This window comes from Armigeres subalbatus, chromosome 2 (genome assembly GCF_024139115.2).
Source record: "Armigeres subalbatus isolate Guangzhou_Male chromosome 2, GZ_Asu_2, whole genome shotgun sequence".
NCBI lineage: Eukaryota > Metazoa > Arthropoda > Insecta > Diptera > Culicidae > Armigeres > Armigeres subalbatus.
Genome location: NC_085140.1, coordinates 49,343,562 through 49,369,164, shown reverse-complemented (window position 1 = coordinate 49,369,164; position 25,603 = coordinate 49,343,562). Strand labels below are relative to the sequence as shown.

General features: G+C 42.0%; 1 protein-coding gene across 2 annotated transcripts in view; it reads right to left on the bottom strand.

Moving 5' to 3' along the window:
* Positions 1 to 770: 770 nt before the first annotated feature.
* Positions 771 to 25,603, bottom strand: part of LOC134218553 (Bardet-Biedl syndrome 1 protein homolog) — a 163,504-nt gene continuing 138,671 nt past the window's right edge. Inside the window, exons 1-4 of one of the 2 annotated variants that reach the window (XM_062697691.1) lie at positions 12,238 to 12,602; positions 4,841 to 5,109; positions 3,320 to 4,782; positions 771 to 912 (exon numbers count right to left, since the gene is read on the bottom strand). In XM_062697691.1, the coding sequence (XP_062553675.1) occupies positions 844 to 912; positions 3,320 to 4,782; positions 4,841 to 5,109; positions 12,238 to 12,248 (1,812 nt within the window). In that variant the 5' untranslated portion in view covers positions 12,249 to 12,602 and the 3' untranslated portion in view covers positions 771 to 843. Of the gene's footprint in view, positions 913 to 3,319; positions 4,783 to 4,840; positions 5,110 to 12,237; positions 12,603 to 25,603 lie in introns of those variants that run through there. The other variant, XM_062697690.1, reaches the window with a different exon arrangement.

The following is a 25,603-nucleotide window of genomic DNA, read 5'->3' as shown; positions in this document are numbered from 1 at the left end:
GTTGTTAAAATCGACAGAAAAAATTCAACAGGGGATTCGAACTTGAGTACACTGAGCGAGAGTCCGGCGTGCTACCTCTCAGCCGTTCTTACTTCTTGGGAATAGAGTGTCCGAAGTATAACCAGTTATGCATACTGTCGACTGATGAGGGATGCCTAGTACCATGAATAATGTTCCTGAAATCATGAATTATAATCATGGTTTCATGAACTGACCTGATTCATGATTTCATGATTTTTTATTCATGCCTGTGGGTATGCATTTATTTCCGTGTATGTACGCATACATTGAAGGAAGGGATGAATATTGAAATGCATTAAAAACAACCGAGCTAACCATTCAATTTCCTTTGAAATTTTTGAATGTAGTCAACTAATCCATACTGTACGCTCAATTTTGAGAGTGACTGTAGCGCGACTTTCGTATGAATCTCCGAACAAGCCAGTTGAAATCGCTGTTATTTTGCCTGCCTTGGTAAGAGTAGTCACCATGCTACTACCCAAGCCGTTCCTGGGTGGACGTTAGGCAAAATAACAGCGATTTCAACAATGCTTGTTTTCACATATGGCCCTCGGCTAATCTTCAGTTTCTATTCATTTCACACTTGCCGCTCAAACCTGTATCTTCATTACTTTCATTTACTCCCTTTCGCTTTGAGTAGTATAATTATAACCGAAAAATGCCAATAAATTATTTTCGATTAAGGGATTTGGAAGAAAGAATCGATGCCTGTGTTTTTTTATGTAAAGTTAATCATCAATCATATTTATTATCAAAAGTACAACATGTGCAGTATTGGTATTTTTTGGATGGATCAGTGCACGTTTATGATAGAAAACCGGTTCAAAACGAGCCCAGTATCTGCGGTTCTGGCTGCGGCATGACCACCGTGGACGCAATCAGTGGTTTAGTCTGAAACGATGGTACATGAAAGAGTATACATTTAGGCGCACTTGATTCTATGAAGCTTTTCATAGTAGCAGTTCTGTGTGTGGTGGTTGTGCTGAAAACAATCTTTGAACATAAATTTGAAATTCTTCTCACACTGGGACAGAGCCGCCTCGCAGCTTAGTGATCATTAAGCACTTCCACAGTTATTAACTGCGAGGTTTCTAAGCCAGGTTACCATTTTTGCATTCGTATATCATGAGGCTAGTACGATGACACTTTTATGCCCAGGGAAGTCGAGTCAATTTCCAATCCGAAAATTGCCTAGATTTTTCCCGGCACCGGGAATCGAACCTAGCCACCCTCAGCATGGTCTTGCTTTGTAGCCGCGCGTCTTACCGCACGGCTAAGGAGGGCCCCTAAATTTGAAATACCTATATTAAATATTTTGCTGAAGTGGTGATGAGAAATATTTTTGATGATATTCTTATTTGCTGTTTATAGAATGTGTAGGTACTTTCCTGTGGTCAATAAAAGTGCTTTTAAGCAATAGAATTGTTTTTACATAAAAATATTACGTTTCACATAGTAAACTGTTTTCAGCTTAAAATAAATGTAACGCTGACAAAATTCAAGTTCATTTGCATATTTCAAAGTTCATTAATATTGTGCCTTGCAACAAAATAAACAACTTTCTTGATCATTTTCCAATGCTCTCATGGATGTGCAAAATTTATTCACACGGAAGAAATAAACTACCCAATAGTGAGTTTAATTCACCCAACCTCGAACATCCGTACAGGAAGTACAACAAAACTGAGTAAGTAGGGTCGAAGTAGTTTGCCTTTTTTCTCATGTTAAAAAAGTAGGGTAAAATGCCCAATAATGGACCCCCTAGTAGCGGAATTTTGCTCTTCCTATCATAATGAGTAGAAATTTTCAACTTATTAAACCTGCTTGATATCTAATAACAAGTTCTGCATATCCTCTTCATGATACATACATAAAACACTCAAATACACGACGTTATTCGATGAAATTATTATTTTAAAGTCTGACTGAACTCGCCCTATAGTAGACCCTCTGGGGGTCCATAATAGGAAATTGCTTCCCTATAGTCGACACTTCATTTGATTTTCATGTTTCGTTTCGGGACGTTCTTCTTCCCTATTATGGACCCCCTAAAATATTCCTGTAATGGATACTCTCGTGTTTATTTTTTAAAGAAATGTAAAAAATCATCCAATTTTACTGTCCATACCATTTCCAATGCATGTAATCAAATCACAGGACTGTAAGGTAGGTTCCCCCGATGGAATTTCATAGCAAAATGTTTACATTGTGCTGTAATAATGCAAAAATGACTGGAGGGTCCACTATTGGTTGGGGGTCCACTATTGGGCACTTTACCCTACCCAACGGAAAATTAATTTACCCAAATGTAAGTTTAATTCACTCAATTTCGACCTCAGGTAATAAAACTCAAAATTGGCTTCCCGTATTGAACTGACGTCGTTGGATTGTTTGGCTCTTTTGTTTTTGACAACAGAAGAAAGAGTAGATGGAAGAGAAGAGGAAAAAAAACTCAAAAATAAGTTTAAAAAAACTCAACGCTGGGTACTTTTTTTCTTCTGTGCACAGTACAAATCGCACTTGCTATCAAAGCATTCATCGCCACAATCCATCACATAGCGGCTGAATTTTCATAAATATCAAAGTAGGGGGAATGACGGCTTTCGCAGGTTTTGATCTATTATTGTCAGGGGTTTTTTATGACTGATTATGCTCAAATTTGGCCTAAATATTCTTTGCATATCAAAGAATATTATGGCCAAATTTCCTAAAATCCCTGCCCCTGCCAATAATAGAACAAAACCTGCCAAAGCCGTCTTTTCCCCTACCTATTTTGAAGGTATGTTTCTCCTACACAGATAAAAATATGTTGTGATTTTAAATGTATTTTCATGCACATATTTGGAGCATGCAAATAAACGTAACATTCAATCGATCTCACTATTCGTTTAAATCGAAATAAATTTAAACGGTGCTTGCTTGTAAAATTCAATCAAATTTAATTGAATATCGAATGTTAATTCGATTGATGGGGTAACCTGCAGTTTTACACGTCGTTGAATTTTCAAAATTATTTGCTGTGTAGGCGACTATCTGGCGCTTTTATCGCGTTGTAGATTTTTTTTATTTGCGGTAGGGTTAAGGCAGGTATTTTTGTCATTTTGCCATAGCCTCGAAAACCTTTAAAAGAGACACATTTTGCCAAAATCATCCGTACCAAATAGTAAGCTCAGGAGAAATGTTCTGCTATAGTGGAGTTCTAGCAAATGGGCGTTGCTATCGTTGGTTTTAGCCCCTACGATGATGGACGGAAATACCTGCCGTGTCACTACAATAGTTTCTATTCAACTGAACTTACATGTCCCGTTTTGAAAATCAGCACTTTAATAAACGAATTCTCCGGCGTTAGGTCTACAGGTGCTAATCCGTCACTCGGATCGATCACGACGGTCACTTTGAAATCCAACTTCAGCGGCGCTCCCGGTACCAACATTGGCAACTTCAAATACGGTCGATCTATCAGATAATGACGATGGTCCGCCTGAATCAATACATTCAACCCACCAGCCTCCTTCCGAGCTGAAATGTTCTCCAGAATTAGGAAAAGTTTAAATACCGGACCCAGTCCCAAAACCTCCGCTGCCATCTTGATCGGTGCCAGTCCAACATCCCCACTCACGTTACTGTCAGCCGAATTGATAACGTCCACCGTAGCTCGGGCAGCGGTCAACCGCATTCTCCACAATTCCGACTGGAACGAGTTATGAATCGCTGCCGCGTGTTCCTTTTCCCTCATCGTCTGTTCTACGAAAATCTTTGTCTTCTTCGGAATCTGAAGACTTCCCGATGCCTCCTCACTGCTGGTTTTGATATCATAGATATTGTCCGTGGTCGAATATTCAGCCGTTCGCTTCAGGATTTTCACGATCAGTGACCCATCGGAAGTGACCAGGATCAGTACGTGCTCCTCCTGACCAAGCCGACCGAAAGTCAGCGCCGACACGGTCTCCGGAGCGTAAAACTGATCTACCAGCTTCTTCTGACAGTAGAACTGGACCAATCCACCGCGAAGGGCCACGCAGACCAAGCTTATTCCGAGATGGGGCAACGGAACCGGAGTCATGCAAACCGCCGGCTGTGGCAGCGTTACCGACCAGAGTTTCTTGCCCTTTTTCGAGTAGCACAACAGGTAGTTGTTCATGCAAACGACCACGATCGTTTGGTCGATCGGCAGCAGTGCCAAACCGGCGGAGGGGTGTTCCAGCTTCACGATATGCTGCCCCACGAGCCAGCCCTTTCGCAACAGACACAGATAGCCCTCGCGTGTGGCGACTACCAGGCGGAAATCAACATCGTACTGACCGCTGGCCGAGATCATGCTGGGCGTTCCTTGAAAGTTGCAGGCCCGTGCCTGATGCAACACAACAAAGGCTTGCGTGTCCAGAATAAAGATCTCGCTGGATTCGGTAGCCAGGATCAAACACGATGCTGATTTCGAATCGTTGGCTGTTTTGCGAATCGAAACCATTGCAGTGATGGTTGAGAGGCGTTTCAGGTCGCTGTTCGACGAATGGTGGATGAACGTCACCCGTTTGTCTTCGGAGAGGGTAAGAAGCTCTTGCGACTGTTCCGTAAGATGAGACAGTTGAAGGTCGCGCAGATTGTCAATGAGTGCGTCCACATTTTCTGGGCGAGCGATTTGAAGTTTCTTCCAGGTTTCAGCTTCAAGCGGATCAATGTCCATACTAGGGATGGTATATTTGTAATAGGGTTTCATGTTACGGTAGAATAAAACGTAGGATGAAATCGAAACGGCAATGACTGGAAAAAATAAGAAATCATTTAATATGTTTTATCTACAGAAGAAGAAAATCAATACTAGGAATTCGGGGTTCCGGTTCGTCCAAATAGAAACATTCCACTGCGGAAGGGATCTCTGGTAGATTCTGCTCGCTGGTGAGATTGGTCCCTTTGTATACTTTCAGTTTAGGTTTTGCATCGAAATCGAACAAAGGGACATCCACGATTACCAGCTGGTAGTAATTGTCGTTTTTTAAGTCGCAAAGTGACATACATGATGGTAAGGTATGCAGTGCAGCAGTTCCGTCGCACTGCGCATCGAGCCATTTTTCTGTGGCCTTGGTTTTGCTGCAAAAAGTAATAAATAGTTAAGTCAGCCGTTACTTGGAAGATTAGTGGCTTTTGAAGTGGATGTTAACTTTAAACATTGATACGCTCAAACACGAAATATAAACGCTTTGGTTTATATTTCAGAGATGTAAGTAGGGTGACCATATGGTATGAATAACTATCCAGTATTTTGCGCTCGGTAATGGCGTCGTGGGTTCCTTCCAATTTGACATTCAAGAGGTAGAAAACATTAGAACTCATAAAGTATCCTTGTTTGAATCAATTTGTTTGAAGTAAATAAATAAAAGTCAACCTCATTCTGTAGCGGCAAGTTTAGTGGATTCTAGAAATATTTAAATTTTCATTGATTTAATTATTTTTTATAAATATATTCTTGGTTTGTTTGTTACGGATGGATTGATTAAAGATCTTGGCCGAACCATTTATTTTTACATAGCTCTAAAGAACAGCTGCATTGCTAAAGACAAACTACATATGCGTTAGAGGATTAGAGGGTATTCATCAGAAAGTTACGAGCTATACTAGTCTACGAATTTTGGAACCCTTCCATACAATAAAACTTTTCGATGGGGTGGGTTGAATTTGTTGGAATGAGCCCAGTTTGGTTTTAAATAACCCGCATACAAAGATTTGTGGTGTGAGGCATGTTGTATATTGCTTTAGGTTTTCCAGTCTGGCGAAAATACCAATATTTGGATCTAGTACTTAGGTAATAGATCTTGGCTTAGTGTGATTTTCATTCTACACGTAATAAAACCAAACGCATAGATTTGTAATTCATGTATAGATATCTGAAACTTCTTATGAACTTCATTCTGCAATCTACAATGATCATTATTTAACAGTAGATGATGGTGTTATGTATGTCTCTGTATTTTATCAACATGGACTAGACTTCAAGCTATAAGAAATCTAATTCTACAAACACTAGCACCAAGGCTTAAAGCTCCACATAAACTAGCTTCTCAAAAGGATCGAACAATTTTGGCCAACATTAACAATCTCCTGTTTGGTTGAACTTTGAACTTTGGTTGATTCGAAAAAAACGGCAAACCATCTCGATGAAGTTTCAGCTGGTTCATGTATGAGAGGAAAACTGCATGAGCGTAGGACCGAAAATTAAGGGATGACGGTAATAATTCTTCATCCAATTAATAACTTCCAGTGCAGTGTAAACCCAATAAATTGCCTAAAAACACATAAAACATTAATACCTGGAAATACTAATGTAGGGATAAAACAGAAATTGTTATTTAACAACAGCTTTTTCGATTTTTTATCGTGAAAATATCTGCTATTGTTGACGTTTGTTTGTTGTTACTAAGATTTTTCATTGAAGCAATGCATACTAGATGAGTTCCAATGTTTTCTACCTCTTGAATTTCAAATTGAGGGGAACTCGCGCCGCAATTATCGATCGCAAAATACTGGAAAAATTCTAGTCAAACAATAATACAACAGAAGTCCATTCTGTAACAAAACATTGCACAGGTTTGCGTTTCTGGTTTTAATTCTGAAATATTTTGCTTTAGGTTTTGGAAAAAAATATTAATGTAAATTGAAGAAATTGAAATGCGTGAGTTACAGTAATACAGGGGTCAAAAATATCAGTAGCATCGGAGTTGTGAGAAATAGATTGGGAAAAAAAGAATGTAAATGCTTCTTAAAATTGTCTTCGAGTAAACACCCCTTTTAAACGCAGTGCACGACAAGGTTCTTGGATTTACGAGGCAAAGAGCAGCTGCCCTGTTACCGTTTGTAATAGTAAGTATGTGAGATTAATAGAATTTGATTATCCTACGTTAAAATGTTTTTTGTTGTTATAATATATAATTAATTCAAAAATTTAAATAATGCAAATGCCAATACATTATACCCCTAGGATAAAATCATAACACTGTCACAGTATACTACAAGAAAACTGAAGATGGAATTGTAGAACAGTTAAAGTTCAGTGGATCACTATAAGGGGAAGCGAAAAATAATCGGAGCCAATGAGACGAATGTATTAATGAGGGACAAGGTAGTGCGTAGGTGAGAAATCGGGCTATTTTCCGTTAGAGCTTCTGCCAGACCAGACGTGAGAAATCTCGCTTAACTTTTCAAAAGGACCTAAGTAACATTTTTTTCATGAATTAATTTTATTATTGCAATCAACAGACCAATATGAAAGCTTTTGATTGCACTACTCAAATTAATTCATGTAAAAAATGTTACTTAGGTCCTTTTGAAAAGTTAAGTGAGAAATATTGAAAGGTTTTAATTAACAAGTTCGTTAGATACGAAATTACGAATCAGGTATGTGACTCGATTATGAGTTGGTGCAAAGTGCAATCGAAATCGTGGTCAGGTTTTAAAAGAAAATTCTCTTATGTGATTAGGACCCGTGTGGTTTTGGACAAAAGTCCTCACCGGAACAAACGCCAGACATCTAGGTGCCCTATCTACAGGTGACCGTTTTGAGGTTACGACCCCAGGCGGCGTCGACTCAGAGGCCCAGGACCCAGAATCCCGATTCCTCTGTGGCCAAACCAGCCTTGCTGGCCCGAGGGCCGCTATATCGTCGTTGCGCGTTCAGAGTGACCTAACCTACAACGATAACGAAAAGGCCGTATCGTCGTTGGCCGGTGTCAAGCGAACCGATACTCCTACCCTCCTCCTCGTCGCTGACCTCGACGCATTCGAGTCCAGTCTCGTCACAGTTCCAGCAGTTGCCGGCCGGCCAGGTAGATTAAATATAAGACACATTACACCTAACACACATCCACACAGTTTTGTACGAAATCCAGTTTTCCGCGAGCGGTAATGGCCGCCAGCTGCATGCGGGTCAGTCTCTGCACCCACCGCTCTGAGCATTCTGACCAATGAGGCATATAAAAAGGTGCTGATTCAGTGAATTCAAGCCTTCTTATATACCACATTGTTTGAAATGCTCGAATGGTGGGTGCAGTTGACCTCCAGAAACGTCAAATCAGAGACTAACCCGCAGGCAAGCTGGCGGCCATTACCGCTCACGGAAAACTGGATAGGGCAATACACCGAAAAAAGTGTAATACATAAGTATTTTTCTTAAACTCCCACATATCCGAGGTCTGATTTGCCTAGTAAATTCCACACCTCCCGATCTTGAGACCAAAGAGGGTTCTCCAGGCCGAGAAAGCCAAGAAAAAAGGTAGTTGTGAAACCCAGCCTCACACGGCAGGCCATTGCACGACCTTCGGCAGATCACTGAATAGTGTCTTCGAGAGGAATTTAACCGTGGTTTAGTTCACTCGCGGCACCATGCACACTAGATCGGTATATTCACGGTCAATCACTGTACCGACTTAAACTCTTCGACCTGTTGCGACCTCTCACTTTAACTACCGGTCTCAACGTTGACGGTAAGGAGAACAGGGGCTAACTAGTAGCCTTACCAGTCGCGATTATTAACGAATTCGCAAACTGTAATAATAGTCTCTCTTCTAAGAACTAAACCATCTTGCCAAAGGCAATAACGTTTGAAAAAATTAAACTTTCACTGCCGAAATAAAACACAGTTTGGCACACTATCCAGGATCTAATAGAGGCCTTCCATGTGGATCGATGGGCCTTATATAGGGTCAGAGGATCCAATCGCATGGTCTATCAAATGATAACTCGTGGGCATATGGCTAGATGGTATTTGTTTTGGCGCCGTCCGATGATAGTTGCGAGCAGTGAACATGTCCCCAAGCGTGCTTCCTAGCTATATTCGAATTTCGAACTTTCCCTACCTCCTATTGCTTCACCGGATTGAGAGAGCTCTCACTTGACGGCACATGACCTCTTTTTGCCGTGCTGCTAGAACTCCATTTAATTTTTTTTTAAATTCAGCATGATGATCAATCCCAATCCAATTACCGCAATTATTAAAATTGTAATTCAATTTAGCGAAATTCGAGGGGGGGGATGGTAATTATGATTATATAAGGTAAATGTTCTTGGGAGAATATTGACATTTACTGTTAACAATAATCCAATAATGGTGTGCCAAAACAATCACCTGAAATGACATTTCAGCCTTGTAAACTTCAAGAAAGGTTACACTGCCATGCCTAGAATGGAATAGAAATACCTGAAACTAATCTAAACAATTTTGAGTTTCTTTAGTCTAAATCTAAACAGTTTATAATTTGTTCAATTGAGAACTTTGTGGTCATACAGTTAACGGTATTCACATGCCTTAAATTGTGTTTCTCAATAGCATTCAAGAATAAAAATCCCTTAACAACTAAGTATCTTGTATACGGTCCTTATAGAGCTTAATAGTTGTCTATTTTTGCAATAAAGTATTCAGAATTGAAAAAAATGATTCTTGTTAGAATTCTGTGGAATATCGCTGGAAATGCCTGCATAATAATAATCAACATTTTTTCGCTACTGATTTTAAGATTAGTTGAAGCTAAAATCTTTCCATAAATAAGTTACTGGTAGTTTATAAATAGAAAGTGCTTTATGTAGACTATAATGAGAGTCGGAAATGTTCCATCTGGAGTTGTTTTTCCTTGTTGGGTATTTTGATCACTGCGACCATTTGTTAGATCTATTGTTATAGCTTTATAGCTTTAGCTTTATCAAGTTGACGCATAATTGCTATGTAGAGCAATCGCATCGCCCTGACTTATAGCGTTGTCCCAATTCGGTGTTATGGTTCTGATGAACTTTACTACCGTATTGGGATTTGTTCTCCAAACTTCAGAGGGTTCTATCAGCCCCCCGTTGAAGAACTGTTATCCCTTTTTCAAAATTGCCGGACAATGGCATAAAAGATGTTCCGAGTCCTCAACATGTATGCCACATAAACGACATACATCATCTTGAAGTGATATCGACTCGGACAATGGCCTGTTATAAGACCTGCGTAAGTACTTGTATCTTTTTTGGAAGATCTACAATTTTGCGAGTACTAAATACGTTGGGTTTAATAAAACGCCTTGACTGCCTCGCATTTAGGGTGGTTATCCAAATGTCCTCTATTTTGTAATGTTCCCAGGATTTGAGTTCCATTCTAAGAGCACACGCAGATACACCACAAAATGATTCCGGACCTTCAAATTGTCGAGATGGTCCAAGACTTGCCAGCTAATCAGCTTGTCCGTTGCTTTCAATGCCACAGTGGCCGGGAACCTAATACAGGTTCACTTTGTTACGACAGGCCAAGGTTTGGAGTGATTGAACACATTCCTAAACAAGCTTAAACGTGCATGTTGATGATTTCAAGGCGTTCAATGCTGCTTGACTATCAGATATTATGCTAAACAGTTCGCCACTTGTCCATAAAAATCGAAATATTTAACCCCGGGCCAGTCACGTCTGCTCCAACTTGATTGCTCACTTGTCATAAGACGAGTTTGTACAATCCCATTGAATTCCACCACTTAATTGTATCTTGACAGATACGTATTTCGACCTCAACAGTAAGGCCGTCTTCAGTGTCTCGTACTTGACTCGACTTGATTGCTCAGTTTTGACCTGTCGGTGTAAAACACTATTGATCCTGAGCGAAGACTTGGTCTATCATTTGTCCATATACTTCGCTCAAGATTAATTACATCAAAACATATAAAAGTTGTATCTTTTCCTCATCCAGTCATCATAGTGATCAGTGAGCTGATACTTATTTTATTTAGAATACTTAGATGTCCTTTCAGGTCAACTTCGAAGAGGTTCGAATCTTTTCTGATCTTCAAAGCACTTTTATCAGCTTCTAATTGAATAAATTGATCCAAAAGAAGTACATGGAGCAAAGCGTCTAGTGCTTTGTTCGGCGTGCTTCTCATTACACCCGATATGGAAAGTATAGCTAATCTATGAAGTTTTTCCAACTTCTTTTGCCATTTGGAGGTAATAAAGTAATCTATTATATTAATAAAATAGAAGAAGGTGTTGTATTTGCCTCGATTTTCAAAAACTTCTTAAAATAGATCAAATAGACTTTAATAGTGGGCCCTCCTTAGCCGTGCGGTAAGACGCGCGGCTACAAAGCAAGACCATGCTGAGGGTGGCTGGGTTCGGTTCCCGGAGCCGGTCTAGGCAATGTTCGGGTTGGAAATTGTCTCGACTTCCCTGGGCATAAAAGTATCATCGTGTTAGCCTCATGATATACGAATGCAAAAATGGTAACTTGGCTCAGAAACCTCGCAGTTAATAACTGTGGAAGAGCTCAATGAACACTAAGCTGCGAGGCGGCTCTGTCCCAGTGTGGGGATGTAATGCCAATAAGAAGAAGAAGTAAGAAGAAGAAGACTTTAATGTGCAAAAATCTAATATTATTATTAATATTATTAAAATATAATATTCTTAATCATTTTAAAAACTTGAAAACGATCGATGTTTTTTTAATGTCCTCATTTTTCAACCAAATGTCCTCCTTTTTCGCTCAATTCGGACGAATTGTCCTCCTTCGGGCAAATTTCATATGATCATCCTAGATATAAGCATATTTTTATCGAATTTAAAAGTTCTATTGTTAGCAATAGGGGAAATGACGGCTTCAGCAGGTTTTGTTTTATTATTGTCATGGGGGTTTTAGTTCACCAAATTTTATGAAATTTGTCCGTAACATTCTTTGATATGCAAAGAATGTTTAGGCCAAATTTGAGCATAATTAGTTATAGAAAACCTCCTGACAATAATAGCCGACTGACGAAGCCGTAATTTCCCCTACCAACATTAGATCTTTACGATCACTGTGCCAAACTTGGTGCCAAGCAAAATCAAGAATAGAATCGAGGCTCGGAGGAAAAAATATTTACGCTGGTCCGCCTTTAACTCGTCAGTCTTCACAACTTCAGTTCACTTTCATCAAAGGCGACCGTGCAATTGATACAGCAACCGGCGTGTGTTTCTTTCTCCACCAAGCTTAAACTCTACCCAACCCGACCAAGCCCGTAATTACGAGTCAGACTAATTGAAAAAGAAAGCTCCTGCAATGGACCACGACAAACTGCAATAAAGTACTGCACTTGAAACTTGGTCCCACATAATAAGCATAAAAACCTTCACCACCAGACAACAGTCATGCTTGCCGCCATCGGGTTGCGTAACAAATCGGATTGACAAGTCAACGACAGCAATGACGACGACGGTACAAGTGCCACTTACCTTAGAAACATACTTCTGACCGCCTATAGCGTCACTGGCACTGTGTACTGCTTCAGCACTGTTCCGATTTCATAAGCTAATTAGTATCACACGGGCTGGCAATTTTCCACTCTCAACCTCTATCCGATAGGTTAGCGAACAAACCAAACCCTTGGGAAAGCTCCGCGAGGGACTGCACCCACGGAACGGCTTGACGAATTAGTTTGTTTTCACGGTAGAGATCTATCCTCCGAAAAACCACTATTCCAGGCGAAAAATTCGAACCGATTTGTTTGGGTACCATCCGGTTACCGTTGGCGACAGATGGGCACGAGAACCTGTTGCACATGTTTGTTCGGTGCTGTGGGGAAGCAGATACCGTTTACGGAATTTCGTTGGTAACGGCCTCGGAGAATCAGATGCGCGTTGGTTGATGCGCAAGAGCCGGAGAGTGCATTATGGGTTCGACCGGTATGCCATCATCGCCGTTCGTGCGGGATATCTGCGGATGAATGTTGGAGCGTTTATGACGATGGGAAACTGGTTCCTATGCAGGCGCGTAATCATTTTTATCGCTTTCATTTGAATGAAAGTGAATCATCACGACATTGCATGTAATGACTATTTGTATATTATAGCACGGGATTTACAAAGTTTATGATCATTTTGTATAAACGTGGATACTTTCCTTTCCTTCTTTTCTCTTGATTTTATTCTTCCTCCTTCCTTATGGGATTTTCTTTCATCAATTTTTGTATAACTTACAATTCATCAATTGTATAACTTACTTTTGAAAACGCTTCTTATTCAGGTGACCATGAAGGGGTCATCCAAACCGATAAGTTATCAATTAGAAAACAAGTGACTTGTTTGTGACTTGTTATAATCTGCAACCTAAGAAGAAAAAACACGGAAAAGCAACAGTCAAGCTCGGAAGTTATCGTTCAAGGCTTCGCATATAGCAGAATCACTTTGAATGACCCGACTCCTTCGTCTTAAGTGCCAGCCGGGCACTTGAAAAAAGTCAAGTGAAAGGGGTAAATCAGAGTTCAAATGCACTTCCATTGGAAGTGTTAGTCGGCGTAGCATTATGAGTGGTTTATTAATAACTTGGAGCTATGGATTACCCAATAATGTCGCAATTTTTACAACGAGCGGTCGTGATGCGTTCACGATGCCAGTTAGATTATCTCACTTTGAAACCACCAAAATAGTTCACACACTTTACTTTACATGCATAGTTCTTACTTAAAAGTAAAAAATAACAAATTAGTCACGACTGGAACTTGAATCGGATAGTGCAAAGTAATACAGTTTCGCTTTCTTTATTTATACACCCAACCATGGTGCATAACTGCAGTGTATGTCTGATATTTTTTGCTAGTAGTTTCACAGTTATTGATTGACTTTTTACGCCTGCCATTCATGAACATATATGGCAAGCACACTGGATGCTGAAATCGATTGACACGATTCATCAAGATGCTATTTTCGTTGAGTGAATGCTCCTGAGTATTGCTTTTAGCTAGATGGGTTCTCTTCTCATCAGCGCTTAGTGGAGAAGCTCTTTAATGAAATGATAATGATAATGATGAAAAGTATAACTTCCGCAAACATATTTTCATACAAACTTTAAACTAAGCTTGAAACAGTAGTAGTCAGATTTTAGGCAATTCAGCTAAAACTTTCGGAGGATACTCAGAACATGATACAGATTCGAATAATTTGAATAATTTTTTGAACTACTCTATTGAATATAATTTTCGCAATGAGACTTGAGTGTTTCCCACCCGATAAGATTCTATGGGAAACTGACAACCACACTCGCTATTTGTGGATTAGAAATCCTACGCCATTACTCGCAAGGTTAACTGGGTATCACGTTTTTTAAGGCCTTACAGTTACGCAAGCGTTCGTTCCATACAATACCTATCTTTTTTGTATACGACTTTAGCAGGATTCCTACTTCGCGTTCCTATGATAATCAAGCAAGCGTTAGTATGGCCAAAGAAGAATCTTTTTCCGAAGTTTGCGGTGAGGAACACCTTCCGTCCATGAAATTTTCTATAGATCAAGTCTTGGAAGATAAACGAAGGTTTGGCCGAGAGGCATTCAGCCAAAACCATTTGACCGAAGGCCATTAGGCTGAAAGTTAGTCGGCCGATTATGTCGTTTGGCCGAACAAACCATTAGGCCGTAACCCATCTGGCCGAATATGGCATTAACCCAAAATTTGCTGACTTGGTCATTTGGCCCAGAAAGTCGTTTGTCCGAAATGGTTATTTGGCAGAAAGGGCCATTTTGCCCAGCCTTCTTTCAAGATGCTCGGAAGCCTCCTTTCAAGAGGCCCGGAAGCCTCCTTTCAAGAGGCCCGGAAGCCTCCTTTCAAGAGGCCCGGAAGCCTCCTTTCAAGAGGCCCGGAAGCCTCCTTTCAAGAGGCCCGGAAGCCTCCTTTCAAGAGGCCCGGAAGCCTCCTTTCAAGAGGCCCGGAAGCCTCCTTTCAAGAGGCCCGGAAGCCTCCTTTCAAGAGGCCCGAAGCCTCCTTTCAAGAGGCCCGGAAGCCTCCTTTCAAGAGGCCCGGAAGCCTCCTTTCAAGAGGCCCGGAAGCCTCCTTTCAAGAGGCCCGGAAGCCTCCTTTCAAGAGGCCCGGAAGCCTCCTTTCAAGAGGCCCGGAAGCCTCCTTTCAAGAGGCCCGGAAGCCTCCTTTCAAGGGGCGCCGTAGCCTCCTTTCAAGAGGCCCGGAAGCCTCCTTTCAAGAGGCCCGGAAGCCTCCTTTCAAGAGGCCCGGAAGCCTCCTTTCAAGAGGCCAGGAAGCCTCCTTTCAAGAGGCCAGGAAGCCTCCTTTCAAGAGGCCCGGAAGCCTCCTTTCAAGAGGCCCGGAAGCCTCCTTTCAAGAGGCCCGGAAGCCTCCTTTCAAGAGGCCCGAAAGCCTCCTTTCAAGAGGCCCGGAAGCCTCCTTTAAAGAGGCCTGGAAACCCCCTTTCAAGAGGCCCGGAAGCCTCCTTTCAATAGGCCTGGAAGCCTCCTTTCAATAGGCCTGGAAGCCTCCTTTCAAGAGGCGCGGAAGCCTCCTTTCAAGAGGGCAGGAAGCCTCCCTTCAAGAGGCCAGGAAGCCTTCTTTCAAGAGGCCAGAAGCCTCCTTTCAAGAGGCCCGGAAGCCTCCTTTCAAGAGGCCCGGAAGCCTCCTTTCAAGAGGCCAGGAAGCCTCCTTTCAAGAGGCCCGGAAGCCTCCTTTCAAGAGGCCCGGAAGCCTCCTTTCAAGAGGCCCGGAAGCCTCCTTTCAAGAGGCCCGGAAGCCTCCTTTCAAGAGGCCCGGAAGCCTCCTTTCAAGAGGCCCGGAAGCCTCCTTTCAAGAGGCCCGGAAGCCTCCTTTCAAGAGGCCCGGAAGCCTCCTTTCAAGAGGCCAGAAGCCTCCTTTCAAGAGGCCAGGAAGCCTCCTTTCAGGAGGCCCGGAGCCTCCTTTCAAGAGGCCCGGAAGCCTCCTTTCAAGAGGCCCGGAAGCCTCCTTTCAAGAGGCCCGGAAGCCTCCTTTCAAGAGGCAAGGAAGCCTCCTTTCAAGAGGCAAAGAAGCCTCCTTTCAAGAGGCAAGGAAGCCACCTTTCAAGAGGCCCAGAAGCCTCCTTTCAAGAGGCCCGGAAGCCTCCTTTCAAGAGGCCCGGAAGCCTCCTTTCAAGAGGCCCGGAAGCCTCCTTTCAAGAGGCCCGGAAGCCTCCTTTCAAGAGGCCCGGAAGCCTCCTTTCAAGAGGCCCGGAAGCCTCCTTTCAAGAGACCCGGAAGCCTCCTTTCAAGAGGCCCGGAAGCCTCCTTTCAAGAGGCCAGGAAGCCTCCTTTCAAGAGGCCCGGAAGCCTCCGTTCAAGAGGCCCGGAAGCCTCCGTTCAAGAGGCCCGGAAGCCTTCTTTCAAGAGGCCCAGAAGCCTCCTTTCAAGAGGCCCGGAAAGTCTCCTTTCAAGAGGCCCGGAAGCCTCCTTTCAAGAGGCCCGGAAGCCTCCTATCAAGAGGCCCGCAAGCCTCCTTTCAAGAAGCCCGGAAACCTGCTTTCAAGGGGCCCGGAAGCATCCTTTCAAGGGCCCAGGAAGCCTCCTTTCAAGAGGCCCGGAAGCCTCCTTTCAAGAGGCCCGGAAGCCTCCTTTCAAGAGGCCCGGAAGCCTCCTTTCAAGAGGCCCGGAAGCCTCCTTTCAAGAGGCCCGGAAGCCTCCTTTCAAGAGGCCCGGAAGCCTCCTTTCAAGAGGCCCGGAAGCCTCCTTTCAAGAGGCCCGGAAGCCTCCTTTCAAGAGGCCCGGAAGCCTCCTTTCAAGAGGCCAGGAAGCCTCCTTTCAAGAGGCCCGGAAGCCTCCTTTCAAGAGGCCCGGAAGCCTCCTTTCAAGAGGCCCGGAAGCCTCCTTTCAAGAGGCCCGGAAGCCTCCTTTCAAGAGGCCCGGAAGCCTCCTTTCGAGACGCCCAGAAGCCTCCTTTTGACAGGCCCGGAAGCCTCCTTTCAAGAGGCCCGGAAGCCTACTTTCAAGAGGCCCGGAAGCCTCCTTTCAAGAATGGCCTGGAAACCTCCTTACAAGAGGCCCGGCAGCCTCCTTACAAGAGACCAGGAAGCCTCCTTACAAGAGACCAGGAAGCCTTCTTTCAAGAGGCCCGGAAGCCTCTTTTCAAGAGGCCCGAAGCCTCCTTTCAAGAGGCCTGAAGCCTCCTTTCAAGAGGCCCGGAAGCCTCCTTTCAAGAGGCCCGGAAGCCTCCTTTCAAGAGGCCCGGAAGCCTCCTTTCAAGAGGCCCGGAAGCCTCCTTTCAAGAGGCCCGGAAGCCTCCTTTAAGAGGCCCGGAAGCCTCTTAAAGGTCATTTTTCATATATCCTATCAGTTTTATTTACAGCAAGAAAGGGGGTACATCAATTAATGTAAAAGTTTGAAGGGGTACCTCTCAAGAAAAAGGTTGAGAACCGCTGGTATAGTCGATGAAGTAGTTTCGTTGCATTTTCGAAAGTGAAAACAACCATGGATATTGTTGTTTTCTGATGCATTATTTGACAATGACAGCTGAAAAGCATAGTTGAAACAAATATATACGAGAGTTGAAACAACTATCGCGTATGGTTGATTCAACCCAATTTGTGGTTGTATCAACAATAAATATTGTTAATCATAAATCAATGCAAAAACATTGTTGATTTGAAGCAGAATCTGATTGATGCCACCACGCTTTTTTTCCGTGTGAGGAAATGCTAATAGAACAATGCTAATAGAAAAGCAGGCCAAGTTCCAGTTGGAATGTAGAGCAATTCAAGAAGAAAAAGAAGGGCCATAAGACCGATTGGGCGAACGCGTTGCCGTTGCGTTGACCGTAAATGTCATATGGATAACATGGTCGAAAATGTCGTTCGGCCGATAACAATAGTGAATCTGAAAAGTGGTAAGTGATTATTGGTAATCAAGTTGATAATCGAGAAGTGGGGAGAATGAAATGAGAAGTGAGAAATGGAAAGTGAGAAGTTAGAAATAAAGGTTTGATGTAAGAAGCCTCATTTTTCAATTCTCAATTCTCATTCCCCTAGTGAGAAAATAGCAGAACGATGTCTCGCTTCTCACTGTGAAAAGTGAGAAATGTGAAGTGAAAAGTGAGAAAACAGAAATGGAAAATTATAAATGGGACGTCTTTTTCGGCTTTTTAGGCCCGGGTATGCCAAACGATATTTTAGCCAAACAATTTTCAGCTTTATAACCGTTACGGCAAACATTCAATGCGGCCAAACGGAATTCGGTACAATGACTTTTGACAGAACGACTCTTTTCTGGGGTTGAATACAGCGTCGTTACACCCAAGGTATCTTAAATGGAAATGATTGATGTTCTAAACAACAAAACCGCCCGTTTGTTTTGAAGTAAGAATCTGATGTAAAATCGTACGCCGCCTTGAAATCAATAAACAGACGATGTGTCTGCAAGTTGTACTCCCGGAATTATTTATCAAAGATTTGTCTCAGGGTAAACATTTGATCCGTCGTTGATCGGCCCTCACGAAAACCTGCTTGGTATTCACCGACGAAGGACTCTTCAATCGGTATCAATCTGTTGAACAGAATACGGGACATAATTTTGAACGTCGAATTAAGGAGGGTTATTCCTAGCAGACAATTCCTCATCCTCCCATATTCTCGACTTATGGGCCAGAACTTCATAAAGCTGCTCACTGTCATACTTGAGAAGTTCAGAAGGGAGCTGGTCCTTCCCCACAGCCTTATTGTTTTTCAGCTCTTCAATCGATTTTCTAACCTTGCTAATATTTATTCTGTTCACCGATACACCACCACTTCCACTATTCAACAAAGTCTCGAAGTGTTGCTTCTACCTGGCAGCCACTTCGGTTTTATCTGTCGGCAAATTCCCTTCTTGGTCATTGCACATGACGGGAGATGGTGCTGTTTTTCTCCGCACGCCATTGACAGTCTCATTAAACCTCCGCATATTATTCTTCTCTATTCTTTCCTGCGCATGTAATGCATCCTTCGCTGTGATCTTTTGTTCGCTGTAATATCGTAGTCAATATAGTAAAGTTGCATCTAGTTTATGATTGTCAAAAAGTTGCTGCACTGCAAGAGTTGCTGTGTAGCACAATGATAGAGTAGCATTAGGCTTTAGATCCAGAGGACAATTTTTTTTTTACTAGATAATAAGTAATAAGGCCGTTACAAGTATTCAATTAAAATTATTTTCGAAAGGTGAAGAGGGATAAAATAAAAAATCCTCAAAATTGTCAGAATTTATTTTCGTTGCTCCTCAAAAAAATATGTTTGGCAGAAAGATTCGAAAGGGGGAGACATAATTGTTTTTAAATATTTGGATCGACCTGATGCTTACGAAAACTCAAGAAAGTTATTTGGGATGGACTATATCACTTTCCTCACTAACTACACACTAACAGTCCTCTCCTTTCCCAGCTGACTGTAAGGACTTGCCCGGAGCGTTATTGATCTAGATTTGTAAGCTGCTGAAACGTGTACTTCGAAAATAGGTGGTAAATCCCAACCTCTATTCACTTGAGTCGTAGTGCAATTTACACCAGTTCTGATAAATCACGGAGTAGCAATCATTGACATGTAGGTACAATCAGTCTAAGCAAAGCTAAGCTGCATAGCGATACAGCGCATTATATACAAGTTATCATATTTGTATATAATGACTTATATCAAAAGATATACCTTACAAAAAGTTGACTGGGTAGACCACCTATAACGCGCGGACGTATTGTAGATCTTCAAAAGCACGTTCTCGTCCCGAGAGGCCAACCCCCCCTCCTCCACATTAGAATATTAGAAAAAAAGAAACATCAAATAGAATATTACTGTAAAATTAATTGCAAGCCTATTTTCAAGTTTCTTCACACCACCATTACTTGAAGAGTATGTCTCCTACAGCTGTTCAATGTTTCATTGATTTGAATTACAGAACACGTGTGAAGGGTGATTATTGATTACTTTGGAGTGCATCACCGGAAAAAAAAACCTGAATAACAAGATTATGAACCTTTTTCAGAAAAATATATTAAGCTCGTTTAGTGGAATGCATTAAACCGTCTAAGACGAATTAAGTACTGTCCATTTAATTCCACCAGTTAATTTTCGTTATCTTTGCAGATACGTATTTCGACCACACAGTTGTGGTCGAAATACGTATCTGCAAAGATAACGAAAATTAACTGGTGGAATTAAATGGACAGTACCTACTTAATTCGTCTTAGACGGTTTAAGATTATGAAGTTCAATGAGTGTCCAGTACTGCATCGAGTCAAAAACGCAATGCAGTGAATCAATTGACCGCACCGAGGTGGAAGAAAGTGAACGCTTTAGGCGCTTGGCTTATCAGTCATAAAACCTGTCTCACGCCAACCTACACTTCAACCATCGAACATACACGTGTAATATTTATTTGCGCTTAGGTTCCGTTACGGCTTGTTTATCATTTTAATGTGACAGTAGCTGATGATTAACTGAACCTAGTGTTGGTGTGTGGCCAAAAGAAAGTAAACCGAAGGCTCCATGGAATCCCAGCTCCCTACCTTAGACCTGCCTGCCTTAGACGAACTGATTGAAACAGGATTAGATGACCTTGTTTCAAGGCAAAGCGGTTGAACGAGGTTAGACTGTTCCGAGTGGAATAACATAACAAAATACAAGCATTGTATCATTGTATAGTGACAAAAGTTCTTTTTAATGGTTTAAACGTTCAGAATGTGGTGGAATGTAGGAATAACACTTAATTAACATGCGCAATACTAAGCTTTCGAGTGCCGTGGGACTAAAACTGCGCAACATTTTTTTCACAATGCATTTGCATGCTTACTGGAGCATTCTCTTTCGATCGATGAAGGTTTGCATACTTAATCGGTTATCGATTTCGTGTATTCGGTGGCGTACATATGTAGCTTGTTTTTGCACCCTTTTTATTGCTTGTCACATAGAATAGTATTAGAATCAAATGGAATTAAGAATGAAACATTTCTTTATTATTGTTGTGCACAACTGGTTGGATGATCGATATCTGTTCCCCAAAATGTGTTACAATAATGACCGTTCAGTCATAAAATTAACTACTGTCGTGCTGCAGCTAATGTGCCCAAACTTTACGATACAATCTCTATAGAGATGTTCAAAGAATAATTTAGATTTATCTGAGACGTATCTTCAAACGATGGTGACGAAGTGCTCTTGAGCAAACGTACATTCAAAGACAACCATCAGAAAAAGAGGCCATTGGTCTCTAAACTACTGGTTTCACCGTCTCGGGAATCCCACGCAACCGATCAACGGTGTCGATAGCGCCGTACCTCTTCGTTCTTGGTCCATCATCGTCTGGGTGAGCTGTACTGCACTGTACCGGGGCGCGATGGTACGCTGGTGCTTGAATTATATGCGAACGCGAATATCAACCGCACAAATCCTTCTTCGTTTCTGACTGACACCAGCTCAACCAGAGTATAGAATGGACTCAACCAGATTGTTGTACTGTAAGGAATTTCCATACCAGCAAGCTGTCAAACTTGGCCTTGTTTTTTGTATAAGGAAAAGAGAATTAGTGTTCTGATTAACACTTGGGCCACCTTTAGTGTTTCATCGAATCATTATTCATTATACGAAATAATGAAGATAGGAACACTTCGATGGCAGACTCGTAAAGATACAAGAGTACAAATTTCTGACTCCAGTTAAGCAATCCAATAACTTTGCTCATAATTAGAAATGCAGGGATCATATTTTTATTTAAAATGCCGTCGTCGGGGGTGACAATGGGTCAAAAGGGGGTGAGAATGGGTCACTGTTTCAACTGTTTCTACTTAGAATGCTTGTAGAATGGATTGAATGTATCTGAGGGCAAGAAGACTAAAATACAAGAGACCTTTTTGAACGATTTTGCTCTACGACCTCCAGGCTACCGATGAGAGCGATGACCCATTCTCACCCCCCAGACCCATTGTCACGCCCGATGGCGGTGATTATATTTTCTTTTTAACACGAGGACGCGGATAGGCATAGAACCTTGTGCGAAGAACTTTTAAAAATAACATTCTAAGCGAATGCAGAAGACTAATCGACGTGTTTAATATACCCAGGTTTTTTACGCGGTTGGAATTCATCAAATTCTCGGTTAAGCTGAACTTTCACAGCTTTTTAAATGTCACCTGAATTTTCTTTGATTTTTTTGTAATATTTTTCGTGGCGTAAACTAATTGTTTCATCGATGCTCAAGGTCTTAGTCGACTAAAACCAAACAGTGTTAAAAAAAACCTAAATAATTAGAATTGGAACAAAAAACTATAGAGTATTAAAATATTGACACCAATAACGAACAAATATGGCGAATTTATGAATACTTGACAGTGACAGACTGAACCTATGCAAATTGGAACAACAATTTTATAAAGCCACTTTACATACAGAAAAAATGCATCTGATTCCGTTTATGGTTTTGCTATTACCTACTAGTTAACAAGAAAGGAACTAATGAAGTAGGGACACGGCAGGTATTTTCGTCTGTTCGTCATAGTGTCGAAAACTAATAAAAAAGACGCTTTTTTGTAAAACTCATACGTACCAAATCGTAAGCTCAGGAGAAACGTTCTTCTAAAGTGGAGTTCTAGCAAATGTACGTTGCTTTCGTTGGTTTTAGCCTCTACGACGATGGACGGAAATACCTGCCGTGTCCCTATATCTCTCGGTGCGGTTGTTGTAGCTCTGACAATAAATTTCAAGGGCAATGGCAGTGCTGTTTCAATAGATATATAAAGCTAGTCTCAAAGCAGCAACCAGCATACAGATTGCGGCTGCAAATATGTATCTGCGACAGTGGTAGTTCGACAGGAGCGTGCCCACAGAAGGTGAGCAGCTGCTTTCTAGTTTCTGCTGGCTCGGAATTCAATTTCAGGTATGCATAAACTTGAAGGAATGCTATAAAAATTCGACAAATTTGTTCTCATCGTTCGACTGTTTGCTGTTCATCTGTTCCTGAAACTAATTTGATGATTAATACTTAATCATTACTTCCAGTAACCTCATTCACAATAAGAATAGAAATGTTGCATTGTCTATGAATTATACTTAGCTGACAAATACAAATTCATATTCAAAATCAAATCCAAATCAAAACCAAGATCCAAACGCAAATCCAAATTCAAACCTAAATCCAAAACAAAACTAAAATCGAAATTCAAATTCAAGTAAATATTCAAATCATGGTTATGATATAACAAACCTAGAATAATCCACCTAGCGGTGATGATATCATGTGTCTTTATCGCTCGACTGTCATATAAGTACTACCGTGCACGCATGCACTCATGAAGCGCTAATCAGTCCCATCTGTATATGGCATTCACATACAGATGGGACTGACTTGCGATTCACTTGCATTTTTTTTAAATAATTCATAACAAGCAATGAGATGAAACATGTTCAGCGCATATAAGCATAACAGCATATGGAGAAGCATGGTACATTTGTGTGAGGATTAATTTTGTGACTTTTCTTAACATCCGTTTAATTTAATAGATGTACAAAAGCACAAACATTTATATGGTAACCTGTAATAAGGGAAACCTGAACCTTATTACCAGTCTTCACGAAAACATGAACCGCGTTTGAACAAGTGCAGTTTTCCCGTGTGCAAGTTTGCACTCAAACATGCATACTAGATCCAAACCGAGTTCATCATAAACCGAACCAAAATCGCACCCAGTTTGAACACGAGTGTGCGCCCAAGTTCAAACACACGGGTTTAAACATAGAAGTTTAAACATCAGTTTACACACAGTATGCTGTTCATCTGTTCATGTTGGTCAAATGGTTTCTCTTCTTGAGTGGAGGTGCTGGCCTAGTGGTAACTCGTTTGGCGTTCACTCAGGACACTAGTGTTTGAATCCTTTTCTTTGGATTTTTTTTAGAAATGGCACATGAATGGTTTTAGTTTTATAAGAAGCACTTTTCAGCCCTTGAAGGGTGGTTGAATAGCTTAATAAGATACTTAACCACCTACTCACAAATTGTGCGTGGTCTGATGTATCTCAATATCACAACAATTTTTTTATTCAGCATTTTGCATAAAATCTTCAGATATTATTCTTAATGTTCATAACAACTGAATATTTTGCATTTACCCGGTAAGACAACCGGCAGCCTCCAATGTAATGATTATTTGAAGTATCCTTGCGTTTATGTTCCAAATGAGGTAAAATACATAAGTCTCTGTTTGTCTGTCTAAAATGTAGACCCTTAATTATTTTATATCCGTTACATATGCAAGCATGTATTTTTCCTTGCAATAATTTTGCTCTTACTTTTTAACAACCAATTAAACAACCAATTAAAAAGTTCCAAATTTCTAAGACAGCAGGAACTATGTCCAAGGGCTTGATGATCCCTCCCCAGACCATCTGTGAGTTGTGGGGCTTGCCTAGGATGTGGCGGGGTTTGACAGTGGACCCTGTTAAATTTTTATAAAAAGCAGCATGTATCCGCAAGTAGGCCCCACCAAAGCGACCGTGTGCTGCTCAAAGCGCACAAGCCCAAGTCCTGGTGTTAGGTGGGACGCTAAACAGCCCTGACACGACGGCCCTCCGACGAGACAGGAGGTTTGCGCAGGCTCCATAAGCCGCCTGGAAAACCAATAATTACGAACAATATAAGAGATAATGCGACTCGATATAATCGGGAAAGACCTAGGCGACGAATAAAGGATCACGATTGGAGGCTTGGAACATGGAACTGCAAGTAGCTAGGTTTCGCAGGTTGCGACAGGATGATCTACGATGAATTACATCCCCGCAACTTCGACGTCATGGCGCTGCAGGAGATTTGCTGGACAGGACAGAAAGTGTGGAAAAGCGGGCATCGGGCGGATAACTTCTACCAAAGCTGTGGCACCACCAACGAGCTGGGAACCGGCTTCATAGTGCTGGGTAAGATGCGCCAACGCGTGATTGGGTGGCAGCCAATCAACGCAAGGATGTGCAAGCTGAGGATTAAAAGCCGTTTCTTCAACTATAGCATCATCAACGTGCACTGATCACACGAAGGGAGACCCGACGACAAGAAAGAAGCATTCTACGCACAGCTGGAGCAGACATACGATGGATGCCCACTGCGAGACGTCAAAATCGTCATCGGTGACATGCACGCACAGGTAGGAAGGGAGGAAATGTATAGACCGGTCATCGGACCGGATAGTCTGCACACCGTATCGAATGACAACGGCCAACGATGCATAAACTTCACAGCCTCCCGCGGAATGGTAGTCCGAAGCACCTTCTTTCCCCGCAAAAATATCCACAAGGCCACATGGAGATCACCTAACCAAGAAACGGAAAATCAAATCGACCACGTTCTAATCGACAGTAAATTCTTCTCCGACATCACGAACGTCCGCACTTACCGCAGTGCGAATATTGAATCCGACCACTACCTTGTTGCAGTATGCCTGCGCTCAAAACTCTCGACGGTGTACAACACGCGTCGAAAACGGACGCCGCGGCTTAACGTTGGGCGGCTACAAGACGGTAGACTAGGCCAAGAATACGCGTAGCAGCTGGAAGTGGCACTCCCAGCGGAAGAGCAGCTAGGCGCAGCGACTCTTGAAGATGGCTGGAGAGATATTCGATCCGCCATTGGTAGCACCGCAACCGCTGCACTTGACACGGTGCCTCCGGATCAGAGAAACGACTGGTATGACGGCGAATGTGAGCAGTTAGTAGAAGAGAAGAATGCAGCATGGGCGAGATTGCTGCAACACCGAACGAGGCACGATATAAACAGGCTCGGAACAGACAAAACTCTATTTTCCGGAGGAAAAAGCGTCAGCAGGAAGATCGAGACCGTGAAGAGACGGAGCAACTGTACCGCGCTAATAACACACGAAA